At 42.2% G+C, this 23,487-nt stretch overlaps 1 protein-coding gene across 4 annotated transcripts in view; it reads left to right on the forward strand.

Moving 5' to 3' along the window:
- kifap3a (kinesin-associated protein 3a) overlaps positions 1-23,487 on the forward strand; it is a 332,201-nt gene that overhangs the window by 202,364 nt on the left and 106,350 nt on the right. For all 4 annotated transcript variants that reach the window (XM_068037376.1, XM_068037377.1, XM_068037379.1 and 1 more), the window contains exons 16-18: positions 3,523-3,621; positions 7,538-7,623; positions 17,509-17,698. In XM_068037376.1, the coding sequence (XP_067893477.1) occupies positions 3,523-3,621; positions 7,538-7,623; positions 17,509-17,698 (375 nt within the window). The remainder of the gene's footprint in view (positions 1-3,522; positions 3,622-7,537; positions 7,624-17,508; positions 17,699-23,487) is intronic.

Raw genomic sequence — 23,487 nt, forward strand, 5'->3', positions numbered from 1 at the left:
CAAGGGTTGTGCCGTCATGATGGCAAGGTTGCGCAGGATTCAGCAGACCACCACAAATCTTGACATGCGCACTGCCAAGAGCTCCTCCAGTGCGGTCCATGCAGCAGAAGCATTTTTAAGCACCCCAGTGGTCTGCTCTATCACATTTTGTGTGGTAGCAATGCTTTCATTGTATGCATGCTGCCTACTTGTGCTTGGGTTGCACACCAAAATCATGAGCCATGTCATTGGATAGCCCTTGTCACTCAGTAGCCATCCTCTGGTTTGTGATGGTGGCTCACATGCAGATGGCACAGTGGACTGCTGTAGAATGAAGGCATCAAAATTGTTGCCAGGATCCCGGGCATTGACCTGTATGGTACGAGTTGATTTGTGGTGCCTATGAAGTGATATGCGTGCTGTCAGTGGCACCTTGGACACTGGCAAAGCCTGAAATAGCACTTGTTGGAGGTCCTTCTTGCTGCTGAATGCATTTTCAGCTGTGTGAAGTTAAGAGAGGGTGTTAGCTGGAGGGTTGACAATGGCAGTGTTGACAGCAAATCAGCGTTATAAAACATCACAGCTAACGTTTCAGGTCAGTGACCCTTCATCAGAACTGGCAGAGCCAGCAATGTACTAGGTTTTAAGCAAGTAAAGCAGGGATGGGGCAAGAGATAACAAAAGAGTATCAACACCTCTTTTGTTATCTCTTGCCCCACCCCCACTTTACTTGCTCAAAACCTATTACATTTCTGGCTCTGCCAGTTCTGATGAAGGTTCACTGACCTGAAAAGTTAACTCTGCTTCTGTCTCCACAGATGCTGCCAGACCTGCTGAGTATTTCCAGCATTTCTTGTTTTTATTTCAGATTTCCAGCATCTACAGTATTTCGCTTTTATTACAAAACATCACACTCTGCCTACTCTGCATAATTCTGAAAGTTGCTCCCTGTCCATGCATGCTAACACCATTACCAAAATGGCGTTCACTCTGCTCAAACCAGCAATGTGCGGGCACCCCGTGGATGCCATTTTAGAGGCAAAACAACATGTGCTGAAAAAACGAACATTAGGGAGCCGAATTACAAGCTGCTATCTCTAAGTTGTGACCTTGACAACTCCAATCATTCATTTCTAATGAAAGTCTGGTTTTTAGGCATGGCTCTTTGGTTTCCAGTTCAGTATGATTGTCGATTATGCCATCTTGATATATTTCCACTGCAGTAATCACTTGGACTTCATGTTCTTTTCCTGCAGTGTGGACCTACATTGGCTCCTGGTCTGGCAATGTTTTAATTTTAACATTCTCAGCCTTATTTTCAAATCCATTCCTAGCCTCAGTCCTCCCTACCTCTAATCTTCTCCAGCCTTCCAACCCTCAGCTCTCTGCATTCCTGTAATTCTGGCCTATTGCATATCCCTGATTTCAATTGCTTCACAATGGACGGCTGTGCCTTCAGCGGCCTAGGCCCTAAGCTCTAGAATTCCCTCCATACACCTTTCCTCCTTGAAAACACTCCATAAAACCTCCCTCTTTGACCAAGCTTTTGGTCATCTGTCCTAAAATCTCCTTATGTCACCGCTTGTAAATTTTGTTAACGCTCTTGTAGGGTGCCTTGGAAAATTTCGCTACTTTAAAGACACTCTTTCACTGCAAATTGTTGTTGTAAACTGCAATGGTTTTGTTCCCACTCCCACAGCATTACGTCAGGAGTGCCAAGGATCTATATTTGACCCCCTTGTATTTCTCATCTACATGCTGCCCCTTGGTGATACCATCTGAAAACACAGCATCAGGTTCCACATGCACACTGATGACACTCAGCTTTATCTCATCACTATCTCTCTTGACCCCGCCATTGTTTCTGATTTATTGCACTGCTTGCCTGACATCCAATATTGAGATAGCAGATATTTCCTTCAGCTGAATCTTGGGAAGTCCAAAGTCATTGTCCTTGGTCCCCACCACAAACTCTGTTCCCTGACCACCAGTTTCGTCCCTCTCCTTGGGAACTGTTTGAGCCTTAGCCAGATCATTCTTGTGTTTGACCAGGAGATTTTTTTTTATTCTTTCATTTGACGTGGATGTCTCTGGCAAGGCCAACATTTGTTGCCCATCCCTAATTTCCCTTGACAGCTGAATGGCTTGCTAGGCCATTTCAAAGGGCAATTGAGTCGGCCACATTGCTGTGGGTCTGCAGTCACATGTAGACCAGACCAGGTAAGGATGGCAGATTTCTTTCCTTAAAGGGCATTAGTGAGCCGGATGGGTTTTTACTACAATTGATGGCGGTTTCGTGGCACCATTACTGAGACTAGCTTTCAATTCCAGATTTTTTATTAATTAATTGAATTTATTAATTAATTGGATTTAGTTCCACCAGCTGCCATGATGGGATTTGAACCCATGCCCCTGGTGCAATAGCCTGAGCCTTTGAACTTTCAACCCCACATCCGCTCCATCACTTGCATCTCCGTAACGTTACCTGATTCTACTTCGCCTCACCTCATCTGCTGAAACCGATATCCACGCCTTCATTATCTCTGCACTTGACTATTCCAATTCCATGCTGGTTGGCCTCCCATCTTCCATCCTAGATAACCTTGTGCTCGTCCAAAACTCTCCTGCCTGTATTTTAACTCACCCCAAGTTCACCCAGCACCCCTGTTTAGTTTAGTTTAGAGATACAGCACTGAAACAGGCCCTTCGGCCCACCGAGTCTGTGCCGACCATCAACCACCCATTTATACTAATCCTACACTAATTCCATATTCCTACCACATCCCCACCTGTCCCTATATTTCCCTACCACCTACCTATACTAGGGGCAATTGCTAGTGGCCAATTTACCTATCAACCTGCAAGTCTTTGGCATGTGGGAGGAAACCGGAGCACCCGGGAGAACATGCAAACTCCACACAGGCAGTACCCAGAATTGAACCCGGGTCGCTGGAGCTGTGAGGCTGCGGTGCTAACCACTGCGCCACTGTGCGGCCCACTGTGTTCACTGTCCTACACTAGCTGCTGGTTTGATAATGCCACATTGTTAAAATTCTCATCCATGTTTTCAAATCCCTCCATGCCCTCACCCTGCCATATCTCTGTAACTTCTTCTAGCCCTATCTGCATTTAAGTTTCTCTGCCCCTCCAATCCTGGTATCTTGTGCATCCCTGATTTCAGTTGCTCCCCCATTGGTGGCTAGGCTTTCAGCTGCCTTGGCTCTAAGCTCTGGAATTCCCTCCCCAAACCTCTCCACCTCTCTTGTTCTTTAAGATGCTCCTTGAAACCTGCCTCATTGACCAAAGCTTTGGTCATCGATCCAGATATCTCCTCCTGTGGCTCCATGCCATGATCATATTGAATGCTAGAGCAGGCTTGATGGGCTGTCTGGTCTGCTCCTGCTCCTATTTCTTATGTTAACATTTTTATTGGTAACACTCTTGTTGAGTGCCTTGGGGTGTTTTGCTACATTAAAGGCACCATATTAATGCAGGTTGTTGTTGTAATCTCCTTTGACACTGTATTTCTGCTCTTTCCCATAGCCAAACAAGAGGATGATGAATTTGTTTGCCAGATTGTATATGTCTTTTACCAGATGGTTTTCCACCAGGCTACCAGAGATGTGATTATAAAGGAAACCCGTATCCTTTCTGAATGATGGATTTTTTCTCCTTTCTGTTTAGTGCTTATGCAACTTGACAGAAGAGAAGGGCACAAGGCTAAAAAATTAAACTTGTTCAAATACTGTTACTGTACAATATCCTGGCATTTTAGGTTAACAGGGATCAAAAACTTGAGTTGATTGCAGTGTCCTGTTAATATTTAAAGACAAAAATTCTGTAAAAGTTAATAGCAAGTATTTTAAAGTTAATTTCTTACAGATGAATATACAATAAAGATGTAAAGGCTGCATGTGAAATTAATTAATGCACAAGTCAAATATTACATTTCCAGAGTGACTGAGCATGATTATTTTGTGAAATTGTTCATTATATACTTTAGAATAGTGTTGTCCAACATATAGCCCGCAGGCCAGGATCTGGCCTGCTAGAGGTTTCCATCCGGCCTGCAGATGCAAACTGTACCTGGGGTTGTACCTCATCCTCGCCAGGGTTCGTGACTGGAGATGTGAAATTTCCCTTTGTCTGCTCCTTGCAGAGCGGCCTTTTTAAAAACATTGCGCTGTCAGTTTCACAGCTCAGCTGCTGAAGCAGGAATGAGCTTCCCAACTTTGATAGATTTGGGGGTTTCCGACTTGTTTTTAAAAGCATGCCGGAAAACCACAAATCAGTCCGATGTTGGGAAGCGCGTTCCTGCTTCAGCAGCTGAGCCGTGAAACTCAGCACGTTTTTTGACAAACTGACTGAGCATAAATCTGCTGTGCTGAGCACTCCTGCTCAGTTCAACTGTGAGAGAGTGAGAGATGGTGGGATGGGTGGGGGAAACAGTGTGGGGCGGGAAAGAGAGAGAGGGAGGAACAGAGAGAGCCGGGGGTGGGGGGAGGGGGGGGTGGAGAACCAGAGAGTGAGGGGAGAACCAGAGAGTGAGGGGAGAACCAGAGAGTGAGGGGGGAACCAGAGAGTGAGGGGGGAACCAGAGAGTGAGGGGGGAACCAGAGAGTGAGGGGGGAACCAGAGAGTGAGGGGGGAACCAGAGAGTGAGGGGGCGAGAAAAGAGCGAGCGAGCGAGAGAGGGGGGGAGAAAAGAGCGAGCGAGCGAGAGAGGGGGGGATACGTGAGCGAGCGAGAGGGTGGGGGGGGAGACGTGAGCGAGCGAGAGGGTGGGGGGGGAGAGACGTGAGCGAGCGAGAGGGTGGGGGGGGAGAGACGTGAGCGAGCGAGAGGGTGGGGGGGGAGAGACGTGAGCGAGCGAGAGAGGGGGGGGGAGACGAGAGCGAGCGAGAGAGGGGGGGGAGACGTGAGCGAGCGAGGGGGGGGGGAGACGTGAGCGAGCGAGAGAGGGGGGAGACGAGCGAGAGAAAGTCAATAAATTAGTTGTCTCATTTAAAGCTTCTTCACAAAAATGCACATTTGTTGCTCTTTTATTAGTAAGATAAATTTTTAATGCCTTCATCTTTCGATATTTGCTCACCGGCCCGAGCCGAGTAAAAATCATAATGCGGCCCTCTGCTTAATAAGGTTGGACAACCCTGCTTTAGAATGTATTGTGGCAATTTAACCCATTGAATAGTGTGCTCAAATCATTGAATGAGATGGGTGGCGAGTTAAGTAGCTCTGTTCCACCCATTTTACTTAGGCACCTTTCGTACCTAAGAATGCTAGAGATTTACTTTTAAAAAAAACTTTTAATGAACTGATTGTTATTTAGTTCTGATTTATACAGTGAATATTATTATCGGCAACTTGGGTTTTAATGTGATTTATTCTTTAGAATCTTCACAATAGGGGACAGGGTGGCTTTTATTTTGTGAGAGGATTTGGTAAATGATCATTGGACGACCATCAAGCCTCCCAGTCCCCTAGGATTAAGATATCTAGCCCTCATTCAGTTCCAAGCTTTGAAATCAAGGTTGTGGTAGAGAGTGTACATTATATCGACTTCTCAGGGTAAACCCTAATAGCTTACAAACAACCCGAAAGGCATACTTGAACTTTGCTGGACAGTATGAACTTTGCACTGTGAACAGACAAGGAGGCACAAAGGTTGACAGTGCTAAGTAAAGCAGATTCAGGACAGACTCAACAGTCTGAAACAGGGCATCCATGAGGTGCTGTGGACCATCAGATGTAGAATTGTGTACTCTGTAATCTGATGGCCTGAAACATTCCTCACTCCTTAATCACAGTCAGGCCAGGGTCCCATCTTGGTTCACTGCGGATTGCAGAAGCAGCAGCAGCCACATTTCAGAATGAGGTACCAATCTATTGAAGCCACAAAGAGTGCTACCAACATGGTAAACATACATCTCAGTAGGCTATAAACAGCTAAGAAGTCCCACAACTGGTGGATCAGTGCAAATCCTCTCCAAGGCTTGTGACATTCACCTCTTTATCCAACTTCCTAACAATGCTGCCATATTCCTATTAATACCTGTGCCTTATTTTATCAACAAACCTCCTATGTAGCTCATTATCAACTTTTTGTTTTGTATTCTGGATCAGTTACTTGACCCTTTGTCCTTGAAAACTACAGCACCATCTCCAATCTCCCTTTCCTCTTCAGAGTCCTTGAATGTGTTGTTTCCCTCCAAATTTGTACCCATCTTCCCCAGGACTCCATGTTTGAATTCTTCCAATCAGGTTTCTGCCCTATCTGCAACACTGAAATGGATCTTATCAAAGCCACAAATGACACCCTGTGTGACTGTGGCAAAGGTAAACTATCCCTCCTTGATCTTCTCGACCTGTCTGCAACCTTGGACACGGTTGATCGCAGCATCCACCACCAAAGCCTCTCAATCATTGCCCAGCTGGGTGGGATTGCACTTGCCTGGTTCCCTTATCTATCTAATTTTGGATAGAGAATCGATTGCAGCGGCTTTTCTTCCTGCTCCTGCATCGTTACCCCTGATCTGTCCTTGGCCCCTTCCTTTTTCTCATCTACTTACTGTTCCTCAGCAACACTATGTGAAAACACGTAAATTTCCACATATACGCTGACGACACCCAGCTCTAACTCACCACCACATCTTTTGACCCCTCCATTGTTTCTAAATTGTGAGACTGATTGTCTGACATCCAGTGCTTCATGATTAGAAATTTTCTCCAATTAAATACTGGGAAGACCGAAGCCATTGTCTTCCGTCCTAGCTGTGAGCTCCACTCTGTCACCACTAATTCCATCCCTCGCTTTGGCAACTGTCTGAGGCTGAACCGGACTGTTTGCAACCTTGGTGTCATATTTGACACTGTGATGAGCTTCCAACCACATGTGTACCATCACTAAGACTGCCTGTTTTCACCACCTTAGCATTACCTGATTCTGCCCTGCCTCAGTTCATCTGCTGCTGAAACCCTCATTGATGCCTTTGTTACCTCTAGATTTGACTATTCCAATGCACTCCTAGCTGGCTTCCCGTGTTTGACCATCTGTACACTTGAGATCATCCAAAACTAAGATGATTGTGTCCTAAATCGCACCAAATCTCATTCACCCATCATCCCTGTGCTTGCTGATCAACACTGGCTCCTGGTTAAACAATGCTTTGATTTTATAATTCTCTTAGCTTTCAAATCTCTCCATGGCCTGACCACTCCCTGTGTCGGTAATCTCCTGCATCCCCAAACCCTCTGAGATATCTGTGCTCCTCTAATTCTGGACCTTGAGTCTTAGTCACTTTAATTGCTCCACCTGGATGTGCCTTCAGCTGTCTGGGCCCAAAACTTGAATTCCCTCAATGTGGCTCGGTGTCCTGTTTTGTTTTACAATGCGCATATGAAGCACTGTGAGGCATTGTGTTAAAGGAGCTATATAAGTACAAGTTGTTACTTTACTGTGCAGCCAATAATACAATTCAAATGATTTGCTTCCAAAGGCCCTTTGTTATAAAAGTATACATGACTGGAATGTTACTTTTCCTTAATGTGCTGTTGGTAGAGGCTCCAGCGTATTTGATTGACCTAATGCATGATAAAAACGCAGAGATAAGGAAAGTCTGTGACAATACATTGGACATCATTGCGGTAAGGAAGGAATTATGTCCTATTGAGTCTGCATTTACCTTACAACTCTTTTTGACACGTCAAATGGGAAGCAAGGGAAATGTGTAAAATTGGTGAAACAAAAATAAAATTATAATATGTGATTTGTCACATTGTTGGTCTGACATCTGGTGCTGGATGAGCAGAAATATCCTCCAACTAGACAGTGGGAAGACTAAATCCATTGTCTTTGGTCCACACCTCAACTTGGTTCCCGAGATACCAACACCATCCCCCTCTGTGGCAGTTGTCTGAGGCTGAACCAGAAAGTTTGCAACCTTGCTGTCATATTTGATCCCAAGGTGAACGTCTGACTACATAGCAGCTTCAACACCAAGCCAACCTACTTTCACCTCTGTAACATTGCCTGAATCCGCCCCTGCCTCAATACATCTGCTGAGTCTCTCATCCGTGCTTTTTGTTACCTCTAGACTTGACTATTCCGATGCTGTCCTGGCTGGCCTCCCATCTTCCACCCCAAATAAATTTCAGCTCATCCAAAACTCTGCTGCCCGTGTCATAACTTACACAGTAAGTCCTAGCCACCCTTCGCCCTATGTTAACTGACATACATTTGGAAACATCTCAGTTTTCACCTTTGTCTTCAAATCCCTCCATAGTCTTACCCCTCGCTATCTCTGTAACCTTCTACATCCCTCTTGAGATCTCTGTGCTCCTCCAATTCTGGCCTCTTGTGCACTCCTGATTTTAATCACACTATCATTGGTGGTTTTGCCTTCAACTGCTAATACTCAAAGCTCTGGAATGCTCTCCGTAAACTTTCCGCCTCTTGAACACCTTCTGCACCTTTAAGACACTTCTTAACATCTATCTCTGACTAAGCTTTTGATCAGTTGTCCTAATATCTCTTCCTGTAGCTTGGTGTCATATTGTATTTAATAATGTTCCTGTGAAGCATCTTAGGATGTTTTACTACATTAAAAGTGCTATGTAAATGAAAGTTAGTGGTGTTGGTTTGGAATTGAATATTGTTTGTAGACAAATGAACTTGATGCAATTAGCATTTAATATTAGTAATATGTACCAAAGTTAGCTGTGAACATCCAGTAAAATAATGGGAAATTAGTTTTTTTGTTTAGGACAGGATTAACTTTGCAAGCAATATTAAGTGCAGTATTTTTTCAAATTGATTCCTAACCTGGTCAAAAGTAACCTTATGCTTAAATCATGCACATTACTAAAATGGCTGGATTTTTTTTGTCATGTACTATATTACACAATTTCTAGAAATATGCAGATCATATTCTTCTCTAAATGGCTGAATGGATAAGTAAGCCATGCAATGTGGTATTTAGCCATGCAGCCAGGAAAATCACAAAGTTAATCTCTGGTCGGGGCTGAGTTAGCTGCAACAGAAGGCAAAGTGTGGTTTGCTAACAGCCTTCCTGGGCTATTGAAGTTTAAAAAAAAAACTGCCAGAATTCTTGATCTTGATTCTTAAAATGGGTCCATAAATCGTGCATCTGTGGATTTTGGGTGAGGATAGTGAAGGTTGACTGTAATTACCACCCCTAGCCCCCACACCCCACACCCAGGTATAAATATTAAGTGTTGGCAGGTTGTATAGGCTAAGGCTTACTTGAAGAATGCTCACTTGGGCAACGTACCTGAGGGCTGTTATCACTCATGGAACTGTACCCAGCAGTAGTGTTTGTTTTCTGAAGAACGGGGGAAAATAAGTATGCTGTTGGTTCTTTCTTGACAAACTGTAGAAGGGCTGGCAGAATATCTTTGTAAATGTGCCATTAAAATGAATGGAAACAAGTCTAAAGCAGAGTCAATCTTGTGCTCTCGAGAAGATCATAAAAAGAAAGAGCGCATCATTGTTAGGGTGAAAACCCTTCACTGGCCTTTATTACAGATTAATATTTGTAATTGTTTTTTGTGAGTAATGCTGTATAATATGTTTTCTCTTGTCATTGATGCAGACCAATTGACACTATATCTGCTCCCCCAAGTAAATGCTAAAAACTGTATATTTTTGTTGGCATTTTCTCTACTTAAAATACATTTGATTAATATATCTTGGTGGAATCTGTGCCGTTTCACCCCAAATCCTGAATAACTTGACAGGCTTTCAGATCATTTGTAAGTGACGTAATTTCCCATGTTTTTATTTGAGAACTGTTTACCACGTGAAGCTGCAGATGTGAAGATTAAGAAATGTACTAAAAGAAACAGAGTTTTGTTTTTCTTTGATTGCAGACATCAATAGTACTGCTAACAAAAGTGATCTAGAAGTTTGGAAATAAGGCCCATCAGCGTCTCTAAGAGAAAAGGGAAATTAGTGTTTTGGATAAAGGGCTAACTTCAGACAAATAAATTCTGGCTACGGCGCTACATCCAAAATGTTAACTTGCCCTTTTCTCTTTACAAGCGCTAATGACTCTGCTGTACATTTCTGTTTCTATTTCAAATTATTGGCATAATACCTTTCCATATAATTTTGAATATATGAAGAAACTGTGTTGTTGGGCACCGTACATTGGTTCGGTGTTTGTCCTCTCCTGTAACATTAAAAAATAAGAAATCAGAGCAGGAGTAGGCCAAGTGGCCCATCAAGCCTGCTCTCCCATTCAGTAAGATCATGGCTGATCTGATCTTGGCCTCAACTCCATTTTCCTGCCTGCCCCCTATAACCCTTGAATTGGAAAATCGTCCTTTGCATGCTTTTCAGCTTACTTGCACTCTGAAACAATATAGAAGTATAAGCTTTTCAATGTTGGTGAGCATGTTAACTTGACAAAGTGGACAGCAGTTGTTGAGTACATTGTAACTCTGCCTGTAAAAATAGCTTTGGATGGATTAATGTATATCCAGGCATGTACACAATGGGAATTAGTAAGTTAGGAGCAAGCTAAGACTCATTAAGATTGCAGCTCTTACTCAATTTTTAGTTTAAAATGGCTATAAACATTTGCAGTCAAACATTGGGCTTTGGTATATTTTCTGGGTCTCAAATCCTGTTCACTTAAATCAATACCATGTATTGATTTACATTTTATTCAAGGCCATTTATTTTGCCCTTGTTTTCTTCATGTAAATTTTAATTGGCAGTGTGCAGCCAACAGGGCAACTATCTGAAAATTCCAGCTTTAGTTTCACCCACTTGATTGCCATTATTCAGTTTAGTCTTTTCCAGGTTAGATTTATATTGACATTGCTTGATGAAATTTGCTGAGAAAGTCACACTTGCCTTGGGGAGTTTCTGACTGACTTGTTAACTTTGTGAAGTTACTAAAATTTACAGTCAAAACCAATGTTTCCCCTTTAATCGTCAATATGACAGCATTATGTAGGTAATGAACAGAATGTGAATGCGAAACCCTTGGAAATATTTTGTTAATTCTCAGCATACACCCTGTCAAGCCCCTTCAGAACCTTGTATTTTTCATGAGATCCCCTTTTATTTTTCTAAACTCCACTGAATATAGGCTCATTCTACTCAGTCTTTCTTCAGGACAACATTCTCATCCTGGAAATCAAATCTAGTGTGCCTTTGTTGCACCCCCCTCTAAGGCAAGTAGTTACTTCCTTAGTTACAGAGACCAAAACTGTACACTGCATTCCAGGTATAGTCTTTAAAGTCCTGTACAATTGCAGTAAGAATTCCGTACTCTTGTGCTCCATCCTCCTTGCAATGAAGGCTAACATCATTTGCCCTCCTAATTGCTTGCTGTACCTGCATATTAACTTGCATTGTTTCTTGTACAAGGATACCCAAATCCCTCTGAACACCAATATTTAATAGTTTCTCACCATTTATAATTTTTTTTCTCATTTTCCTACCAAAGTGAATAACCTCATATTTCCACATATTATATTCCATCTGCCACCTTTTTGCCCACTCACTTAAGCTATCTATAATCCTTTGCAGACTCTTTGGGTCCTCCTCATAGCTTACTTCACCATCTAGCTTTATATCTTCAGCAAACTTGGTTACATTACACTCAGTCCTCTCATCTAAGTCATTAATATAGATTGTTTATTGTAATTTGGCAGCACAGTGGCGCAGTGGTTAGCACCGCAGCCTCACAGCTCCAGCTACCCGGATTCGGTTCTGGATATTGCCTGTGCGGAGTTTGCAAGTTCTCCCTGTGACCGCGTGGGTTTCCGCCAGGTGCTCCAGTTTCCTGCCACAGCCAAAGACTTGCAGGTTGATAGGTAAATTGGCCATTATAAATTGCCCCTAGTGTAGGTACGTGGTAGGAGAATGGTGGGGATGTGGTGGGGAATATGGGATTAATGTAGGATTAGTATATAAATGGGTGGTTGTTGGTCGGCACAGACTCGGTGGGCCGAAGGGCCTGTTTCAATGCTGTATCTCTCTATGACTCTATAATAAATTGGAGAACACTTGCATGGGGAGAAATGACTTGGGGAAGAAGATTTTGTCAATGTACCCCTCCTCATATGGAAGAAAGTAATGTACATCTGACTATTTTTCCAGATATTAGGAAGAACATCAATTTCCTTGGCAGTGTAGATTCTGTTAAGGACAGAATTAAGAGAAAACTGAAACCCCAGTTTGCTTCTCTGTTGGTCTCTGTAACTAAGGAAGTAACTACTTGCCTTAGATGGGGTGCAGCAAAGACATACGAGATTTGATTTCTGGGATGAGAATGTTGTCCTATGAGGAAAGATTGAGTAGAATGGGCCTATACTCGCTGGAATTTAGAAAAATAAAAGGGGATCTCAGTGAAAGATGCAAGGTTCTGAAGGAGCTTGACAGGGTGTACACTGTCCGTAATCAGTGCGTTTTTGACAAGGAAGATGCGTGTGTTTTTTAATTGCTGGGTGTATGGCCAGTTTGAATAACCAGCACGCTTTTTGCGGGTTTAAATAAAGAGGATTATTTTTAGTCACGCGTTCACCTCTAAAGTACAGGGCTACGTCACTCACTCACCACTCTCTCTCTCTCTCTCTCTCTCGAGAAAGAAATCTGTTAAAGGGCATAGTGCACTCTTACCAATTACAAACAAAGGAATAGTTTGTAAGTTGCATGGTTTGGCTCATCTTGGGGAAAAGGCATGCATTGTGGGCCCGATGAAGAAGGCGTTTTCACTCTTTAAGAGTAGTTAGGTGGATTCAATAACTGGAGTTGTATATTGAAGTCATTGCAGGATTCTCTCGCAGAGTTGGATTTTCGGCAGGTCACGGAGTTAGTTACTTGTGGTCTCATTACCAGGAGAGCGGTTTTCTGTACTGATGGACTTGAAAAGGAACAGGCTTGGAGATCTTAAGATGGGTACCGCCTCCAGTTCTTTTAAGGCACGAGGTTCTTCCTGATGTTTGGAGTAAGAAGATCAGTTATCTGTGTTTTAGTTTTGGTTATATGACCACCTGTTCAATACTCCTATTGTCTACCCAGAATGATTTAAAGTTCAAAACCATGGCTACACAAAGGGGGAATGGATAGTGGCCATTCACACTTACTTATGATTTAACTGGTTTCTTACAGCTCTCTTCATTATGTTTCGAGCTCAGAGACAGTAAGTCTAGGAGTCCATAGATAGTGAGTTTTGGGCAGGAGCACGAACAAGAGGAGGTATGACTTCTGTTAGTTGCTTGCAGTCTGTTTTTGGCTTGGTATGTCCATTCAAAGGAGGCACTCCACCCATGGTTATTTAATTGCAAAAGTCATCTGGCCCACGGGAACCATCTTGTGCAACCCTTTTAATGACCATTGTGATTCATTTAAAAAAAGGGAAAATTCAGTTCCAGAAGATTCTATGCTGGATACAGTCCATGCTTAAAGTTATGAATAGGACATGCCTTTACTGGACATGACAATACTCTAGAATAGGTTCTCTCCATGCTCAGATCACGATTCATGGGGTGAGTTCCATACATCCACAACCGGTTCCATTGGAACCAGAAGAGGCACAACTTCAGACTGGCCTGAGAAACACTCTGGTGCCACCTGACTACAGGCTGGTTGACTGGTGAATGTGCATTCCCAGCCAGCTACATTGATTCCCTGAGTTCCATTACTCCCAAGCCACTTCAAGTCATGGCTCCTGCTGTTGCTTGTGGAGTCGCTCCATAGTACATCGTCATTTATGGCACAGAAGGAGGCCATTCAGCCCATCGAGTTAATGGAGCTGTGCAGTCAGTCCCACTCCCTGGTTCGAGCCCCGTGGCCCTGCAAGTCTATTTCTCTCGTGGCCATCCAACTTCCTCTTAATGTTATTGGTCTCCACTTCCACCACGCTTGTGGGCAGCGAGTTGCAGGTCATTACCACTTGTGTTTTTTAAAAAAGTGCTTCCTCTGCATCTTTTGCTCAAAACTTCCAATATGTATCCCCTAGTCCTTGTACCATTTGTTAATGGGAACAGCTTTTCCTTGTCTAACTTATCTAAACCTGTCATAATTTTGTACACTTCTTTTAAAACTCCCCTCAATATCCTTTGTTTTAAGGAGAACAACCCCAGCTTTTCCAACCTTACCTTCTAACTTAAATCCTCCAACCCTGGAACCATTCTGGTAAATCTCCTCTGCACTTTCTCAAGGACCCTCACATCCTTCCTGAAGTGTGGTGACCAGAACTGGACGCAATACTCCAGTTGGGGCCTAACCAGAGCTTTATAAAGGTTCAGCATATTTTCCCTGCTTTAGTACTCAATGCTTCTATTAATGAAGCCCAAGATCCCATATGCTTTACTAACCACTCTCTCAATATGTCCTGCCACCTTCAAAGATCTGTGCACATGCACCCCCAGGATCCTCTGTTCCTGCACACTCTTTAGACCTGTGCCATTAAGTATATATTGACTCTCCCTATTCCTTCTGTCAAAATACATAACTTCACACTTAGTTGCTCATTTTACCTTCATTGCAACCATGTAGCTGGCAGGGAGACCCAGATGTTTATTCTGCCAATTTAACATTTTTACTGAACTGTCAAAATCATATGTAGGTTTTTTCTTTTAGAAGAATGGGGAGTACTTGAACATAAAACTCCCTTTAGCCTTTCCTTCCCTTTAATTACATTTTCTATCTGTATTTGTGTTTTTTTATTATATGTATCTTTTACAGAGGAAGGATCTTGTTTCATGTTTGATTAAGTGAGCTCCACTAAATTCCTGATTCAGCTCATTCTCTGGCTGCTTCTACTGCTGCTTATTATTTATCCAGCAATCTTTATGGCCAAGCAAATTTTACACACAACATTTGCTCTTTTGATTGGATGTGTTGCCAAACATTAATGAGGTTAGATGTTTGAATTGTGATTATATATAATTTTATCAGTTGCTGAAATTTAATTGGGGTTAAGTGTATATATTAGTGTTTTTGTTGCTGTGGGAATATAATTCTCCTTACCTCGAGCGTATCAAACTCCAGATGTATGAAAGTGAAAGAAGACCTGTTTTTCATCAGTTGATATGGAGGAAAGGCAGGAGTAGTTTGTTTGTCCTACAAGATTGTTAATCAGATAGATATGGTTCAAACGAGTGACATGAACACTGAGGTGTTGAAGAGAGGAAACAGACAAAACATACATAGAAAGTTTGCAATTATAACAGATGTAGTTTACCAGTAATTTTAGTGCATGCCTCTTATTTCATTTCTGATTTACCCTAATTGTATTGATGAGTGATGATTTCGGTGTAACTGCAAATGATTTCTAAATGTCTCCTCTGATAATTTGGAAGAATGCATTAACAGCATCTGTTAAAATATTGTTTCAACTTGTGATATCTTATTTGCAACTGGATAATTCTCCCTTTATGATGTAAGTGCAATACACTATGTTCATTTCTCTGCCCCTCCCTATCCACCTGAACTCCACACAATGGAAGTCTTCCTTCAGGCTTGCAATCTTAAAAGCAGCAAAATACATGATGTAATCGTTTTTTTCTACATACCTTATTACAAGATTTTTGACTATTTTTAATTTTGCAAATGGTCATGGTGCTTCATTCCTCCAGGGATGGATTGTGGCTGCTGTCAAGTTGGCAACCTATGGTCAGCATCTGCTCATCGAAGTGCAAGTATGATTCAGTTGAGTCTCAACCTCCTTTGATGAAAATCAGATTGTATCTTAGGTATTTGAAGCCCCAAACAGCTGCCAGGAATGTTCGTTTACAAGGTGTGTGCCCCCTGTAGCCTAATGAGGCTTTAAACAGACTATACAAAGTGCTACTTCACCAGTACCTTTCAAAATAAGATACAGACTATGGCCATAAAGAAGTTTGGAGCCACCCCATCAGATTGCCTTGATACAAGGAACATTAACTCTGTTATTTCCTTTTTTTCTTGAGTGCCCTTTCTATTAATTTTCAGAATCAGCAAGAGAAGAGAATTGGTTCTCATTTTGGTATTTCTCTAGGGAAAGGGGGACAGAATTCAAAGAAAAAGTAGAAGCATTTCTCCACTGGAAAATGGAGAGCTTAAAAACTGTGGATGAAGGCAGGTCATACCACTTAGACAATCAGATTGACTCCTGCCTGTTTGACATTTTGAAAATACATGTTTCTGCAATACATAAGGACCACTGCATGTTGTGCAATTAAATGGTAGTACAAAAGTTAGTGACTGCTTTTTCTGATCTGCGGATTCAAAACACGTGTAAAAATATTTTATTTATATCTAAGATATAGATTCCACTTCAAAATGGCTATCTTTTTCTGTTATAATAGGAATTGCACCATGCTGAAATGTATCTACTCACTGCAGTGTTAGTATAGTACATTACTTTTAAATCCTGGTTTCCTGCCTTTTCCCCATACCCTCAATACCTTTACTCGCTTTTAAACATCTCAATTCATTTTGTGTCTATAGAGCTCAGTATGCTCTATATCCTCACTCACTCCTCTCTATCTCTGTAACCTCCTCCAGACCTACAACCATCCATGAGCTCTGCATTGCTCCAGTTCCTGCTTGTGCATCCATGAATTCCTTCGCCCCACCATTGGCAGCTCTGCCTCCAGCTACATGGACCCTAAGCTCTGGAATTTGCTCTCTCAAACTCTCAGCGCATCTCTCCTCCTTTAAGAAGCACCTTGAAACCTAATTCTATGGCCAAGCTGTTGGTTACCTGCCCTAATGTCTCTTTCTTTGGCACAAATCCAATTTTTTCTGTCTGATTACTCTCGCGTGAAGCACCCTGGGACATTTTTCTACATTTACATAAATGCAAGTTGTTTGTATGAAAACCTATATTTTCTGGTTGCACTTTTAACCGGCTTAGTTCAAGTTCTAAGATTTAGCCCCCTTGTTCTGAATGCCGCTATTAGAGGGAAGAGTCGGTCCTTGTCCATCTTAAAAATAAACAGGTAAAATTAGTTGATACAGCTGTGCTTTGTGGTTATTACATGGAATTTGCTAAGATAGAAAATTACTTTGGTAAATGGTGTTTATTTTTCCTAAATACAGATTTTAAGTGTGCACTATAAATTTTTTGCACAGACATTAAAACTTCTGGATATTTTAAATCTTATGTTTTATATTGGGTCCCTTTACAAGTGGCATGACGAATAGAGTTGAACAGGGAAAATTGGGAGAAAGATAACTTGCATTTAGGGAAGCAATGAAGAGCACTAATCTTCAGACTCCCTTAGTTTGATAAAATAAAGCCAGAAAGGACAGAGATCCAGTTTTCCTTTTTCGAGGAAAGCAAGCCCTAGCCATTAATTCTGCCAAATGAAACAATATTTTTGAATACCAAAAGATATATGAGCTCCTTGCATTCCTGAAGGGTTCAAGAGGTTAAGTGGTGTTTATGTTTACCTAGACAGTCTGTTGGAAGGAACTCTCCGTCCAGGATGTGCCATGTCCATACATATATCTGAGGATTCCCACCTCATCGCTCAGATAATATAACATGCTTAAAATTCTGACAGGAATATGATGAAGAATGGGCCAAAAAAATTCAAAGTGAGAAGTTTCGCTGGCACAACTCTCAGTGGTTGGAAATGGTAGAGAACCGCCAGATGGATGAAAGTGAGCCCTATATATATGGTGATGATGGAATAGAAACATTTATCCATGAAGGAGACATTCTTGAAAGACCTGACCTCTTCTACAATGCAGGTGAGAAAACAATGTATGAAAAAAAAAGAGATGCAAGCATTATCTATTGGAAATTGATGTTTAGATTTATACCACTAAGAACACTAGTTCAGAATTTTCATTTTGGAATATTTAAAATGCACTTCATAATTACTAAGCCATGACAGATTAACCCAATGAATCTTCCATTTCAACTGTTTGTATCTCTGCGTGCACTTCTGCATGTGTGAAATTTCAGCTTCTTTACACTTAAACTGGCTTAGTAACCTTTTGTAGCAATATTTCCAAGCATTTTAATGTGTTGATAAATTTGCTGAAATTATTTTTTGTAACTACATGGACTGACTTAATTGACATTAAAACAAGTGTCATTGCATGGCTGAGGTATTAAATGAGCAACATGGAGACAAAGATTTACAGCACAGAAGGAGACCATTTGGCTCATTGTGCCCATGGCGGCTGAAAAAGAGTTATCCCACCTTCCAGCTCTTGGTCCGTAGCCCTGTAGGTTAGGGCAGCTCCAGTGCATATCCAAGTGTTTTTTTTTAAGCAATGAGGGCTCCTGCCTCTACCACCATTTCAGGCAGTGAGTTCCAGACCCTCACCACCCTCTGGGTAAAAAATTCCTCCTCAATTCCCCTCTAATCCTTCCACCAATTACTTTAAATCTATGCCCCTGGTTACTGACCTCTCTGCTGGAAGTAGGTCCATCCGATCCATTCTTACATTAACTCTCCCCTTAGCCGCCTCCTTTCCAAAGAAAACAAACAGCAGCCTATCCAATCTTTGCTTCATGGTTAAAATTCTCCATTCCTGGCAACATCCTTGTGAACCTCTTCTGTACCCTCTCTTGTGTGATCACATCCTTCCGGTAATGCGATGACCAGAACTGTATGCAGTACTCTAGCTACGGTCTAATTAACATTTTTATACAGTTCTTGCATAACCTCCCTGCTGAACGGTCATTAACCTGAAATGTTAACTATTTCTCTCTCCACTGATGCTGCCTGACCTGTTGAGTATTTCCAGCATTTTCTGTTTTTATTTAAAACTTCGCTATTGGTCTGCCTTTATCCCTTTCCACAACTACTCTAAATCTAACTGAATTAAGAACTCTACCACTAAAATGCTCTCCCACTGATATTTCTTCCACCTGCTGCATTCATTTCCTAAAATTAAATCCAGAATGGCCCCTTCTGTTATGTAATATATATAATAAAAATAAAATACTGTGGATGCTGGAAATCTGAAATAAAAACCAAGTGCTGGAAGTATTCAGGTCTGGCAGCATCTGTGGAGAGAAAAGCAGAGTTAATATTTCAGGCCGGTGAACTTTCATCAGAACTGGCAAAGGTTAGAAATGTAATAGGTTTTAAGCAATTAAAGTAGGGGTGGGGGGAAGAGAACAAAAGGGAAGGTTTGTGATAGGACAGGGGGCCAGAGAGATTAACTGACAAGGAGATCATGGGGCAAAGGCAAAGAGAGTGTGCTAATGGTGTGGTGAAAGGCCCTTTCTCTCATTGGGCTTGCTACATACTGGCTAAAAAAACTTCTCCTGAATACATTTTACGAATTCTGGGCCCTTTGTGCCCTTTACAATGAATTTATCCCAGTTATTTTAAGGTAGTTGAAATCTCCTATTGTTACTGTCCTTTTGTTTCTGCACTTTTCAGCAGTTTGCTGACATATTTGCTCTTGCAGCTCCCTTTGACTCTTTGGGGGTCTATAGTATACTTCCAGCAGTGTGATTGCCCCTTTTATGTTCCTCAGTTCAACCCATATGACTTCATTTGATGCTTCTAGCATAACATCCCTCCTCACAGCTGTTCTTTAACCAGTATTGTGGCCCTCCTTTTTTTAATCCTCTTTTCTATCCATTCTGAAAACCTTGTAACCAGGAATATTGAATTGCCATTTCCTGCTCTCCTTTAAGCCAAGTTTCAGTCATAGTTTTGATATCATGCTTCCAAATGCCCTCAGCATAGTTCCTTGCAATAAAATATATACCAATACTCACTGAGCAACTCCTTTTGTTGTCTATCATCTTTTCTTTGATTCGTGGACCTTCCATAGTCACTTAGTAATTTTCTGCCTTCCATTTCTAGTTTTGTTTCTCTCCCTTCTGAATGTACACTCTGGTTCCCATCCCCCTGCCAAACTAGTTTAAATTCTGCCCAACAGCACTAGCAAACCTCCCCGTCACAATATTGGTCTGCCCCATTGAGGTGCAATCTGTCTAGCTTGTACAGGTGCCTGCCAGAACCAGTTCCAATGCTCAGGAATCTAAAGCCCTCCCTCCTGCACCTGCACGTATTCATCTGCACTATCCTCTATTTATGTACTCACCTTTGAGGCCCCACTTTTTAATTCCTTTTCTGGCTCCCTGAAATCTGCCTGCAGGACCTCAGCCCTTTTCTACCTATGTCTTTGGTAGGCAAAATGGACCATGACCTCTGGCTGTTCTCTCTGCCCCATCAGAATATTTTGCAGCTGCTCAATGACATCCTTGACCTTGGCACCAGGGAGGGAACATACCATCCTGGAGTCTGCTCCCCTAACTATTGATCTGCATTCACTAAAGAGGAGGATGCTGCCAATGTCACCGTAAAGGAGGAGGTAGTAAAGCAATCGGATAGGATAAAACTAAAGAGAAGGTACTTAAAAGGTTGGTAGTGTTCAATGTAGAAGAATCACCTGGTCCAGAAGGGATGCATCCGAGATTGCTGAGGGAGATAGCAAAGGAGAACAATCCTCCTTAGATATAGGAGCAGTGCCAGAGGACTGGAGGATTGCAAATATTACACCACAGTTCAAAAAAGAGGAGAGGGATAAACCCAGCAACTACAGGCCAATTAGCTTAATCTCTATGGTGGGGAAACTTTTAGAGACAAGAATCCGAGACAAAATTGTCACTTGGAAAAATATAGGTTAATTGATGGACAGCACAGATTTATAAAAGGCAAATGGTGTTTGACTAACTTGATTGACTTCATTGATGGAGTAACGAAGAGGGTTGATGTTCTGTGTATGGACTTTCAAAAGGTGTTTGATAAAGGAACACATAATAAAGTAGTTAACAAAATTAAAGCCAATGTGATTAAAGGGGCAATGGCTGAGTAGACACGAAATTGGCTAAAGGGCAGAAAACAGAGTAGTAGTGTTCCCTCCAATCTGAAAAACAAGCGAAGTATATGGTGCTGTGAAGGGAAGCATTTTGGTATGAAGAATGAGGATAGGCAATATAAACAATGATAACATTTTAAAGGGGATACAAGAACAGAGACCTGGGGTGCATGTACGCAGGATCCTTGAACGTGGCAGGACAAGTTGAGAAGGGAATAAAGCATATTGGGTCCTTGGCTTCGTAAATAGAGCCAGGGAATAAAAAAGCAAGGAAGTTATATTAAACCTTTATAAATCACTGGTTAGGCGCCTGCTGGAGTTTTGTGGCCATTCTGGGCACCCCACATTTTAGGAAGGATGTCAAGTCCTTAGAGAGCATGCAGAGGAGATTTATTAGAATGGTCCCAGGAATATGAGACTTCAGGTACATGGAGAGACTAGGGAAACTGGAGAGCTTAAGAGAGATTTAATGGAGGTGTTCAAAGTTTTGAAGGGTTTTGATGGAGTCCCAGGGCCTAGCTGGTTCTCAATTGAATTAAACAAAATTCTACTTTTGAAACTGACACCACCACTGTACAACTTGAAGAGACAGCATTTTCCCAATATTTTGAAGACAGCAACAGTTACAATAGCAAAGGCAAAGATGCCAGCCAGTGGAAGTCCCTCAACTTGTCTCTGTTATTAGTAGTGATTGTAAAATGAATCATAGAATGGTTACAGCACAGAAGATAACCATTTGGCCCATTCAGGCCTTTCCCTCAGCATGAATAATTAGCTGGTCCCACTTCTCTGTTCTTTCCCCATTGTCAGCCCTCTCTTTGTAGCCCTGCAAATCTTTTCCCTTCAGTTGCATATCCAATTCCCTTTTGAAAGCCACGATTAAATTTGCCTCCACCACATTTTCAGGTAGCGCATTCCAGATTGTAACCACTTACTGTGTAAAAAGAAAAGGTTTTCCGCATGTTGCCTTTAGCTGTTTTGCCAATCACTTTAAATCTGTGTCCTCTGGTTCTCGGCCCTTCCACCAATGGGAACAGTTTCTCTCTATCTTCTCTATGTTCATCGTTCAATACTTTGAACACCTGTATCAAATCTTCTCTCAACCTTGTCTTCTGTAAGAACAAGCCCAGCTTCTCGAGTCTATCCACGTAACTGAAGTCCCTCATCCCCAGAACCATTCTCATAAGTCTTTTCTGCATACTCGCTAAAGCCTTCACATCCTTCCTAAAGTGTGGTGCCCAGAATTGGACACAATACTCCACTTGAGGCTGAACCAACGTTTTATAAATGTTCATCATGACCTCATTGCTTTTGTGCTCTATGCCTCTATTTATAAAGTCCAGGATTGTGTATGCCTTTTTAACCACTTTCGCAACCTGCCTTGCCACCTTCAATGATTTGTGCACATATATCACCTCTTTTCCCCCCCCACCAAGCCCCCGCGAATTTCTCTGTTCCTGCATCCCCTTTAGAATTGTACCTTTCTTTTATATTGCCTCTTCTCATTCCTGCTCCCAAAATATATCACTTTGTATGTCTCTGCGTTAAATTGGATCTGCCATGTGTCTGCCCATTCCACCAGCCTGTCTGTGTCCTCTTGAAGTCTGTCACTATCCTTGGTACAGTTCACAACACTTCCAAGTTTTGTGTCATCTGCAAATTTTTAAATTGCGCCCTCTACACCCAAGTCTAGGTCATTGATATAGACCAAATATAGTGAGTCCTAGTCCCGACCCCTGGAGAACACCACTGGAAACCTTCCTCCAGTCTGAAAAACAGCCATTCACCACTGTTTCCTATCATTCAGTCGACTTTGCCACTTTTGCTGCCACTTTCCCTTTTTTCCATGGGCTTCAACTTTGCTGACAAGCCTATCGCATGGCACTTTGGAAGTCCATATACACCACATCAATCACATTACCCACATCGTGCTACATGTGAGCACAGACTGCTTCAATATCTGAGGAATTATAAATGGAACTGAACACTGCACGATCATCAGTGAACATCCCCACTTCTGACCTTATGATGGCCTGTACGCCATTGGTGAAGGATTGAAGATGGTTATTTTATTTATTTTTTTATTTATTTTATTTAGAGATACAGCACTGCAACAGGCCCTTCGGCCCACTGAGTCTGTGCCGACCATCAAACACCCATTTTATACTAATCCTACATTAATCCCATATTCTGACCACATCCCCACCTTCCCTCAATTCCCCTACCACCTACCTATACTAGGGGCAATTTATAATGGTCAATTTACCTATCAACCTGCAAGTCTTTGGCTGTGGGAGGAAACCGGAGCACCCGGCAAAAACCCACGCAGTCATAGGGAGAACGTGCAAACTCCGCACAGGCAGTACCCAGAATTGAACCCGGGTTGCTGGAGCTATGAGGCTGCAGTGCGAACCACTGCGCCACTGTGCTGCCCGCAGAGGATACTGCCCTGAGGAGCACCTGGGGCTGAGATGATTGGTCTCCAACAACCACAACCATCCTCCTTTGTACTAGGTATGGCTCCAGCCAGTGGTGAGTTTTCCCCAGTATCCCAATTGGCTTTAATTTTACCAGAGCTCCTTGATGTTACACTTGGTCAAATGCTGCTTTATTGTCAAGGGAAGTCATTTTCACCTCAATTTAATAATTCATCTATTCATGTTTGAACCAAGGCTGTAATGAGGTCT

Source organism: Heterodontus francisci, chromosome 8 (assembly GCF_036365525.1).
Source record: "Heterodontus francisci isolate sHetFra1 chromosome 8, sHetFra1.hap1, whole genome shotgun sequence".
NCBI lineage: Eukaryota > Metazoa > Chordata > Chondrichthyes > Heterodontiformes > Heterodontidae > Heterodontus > Heterodontus francisci.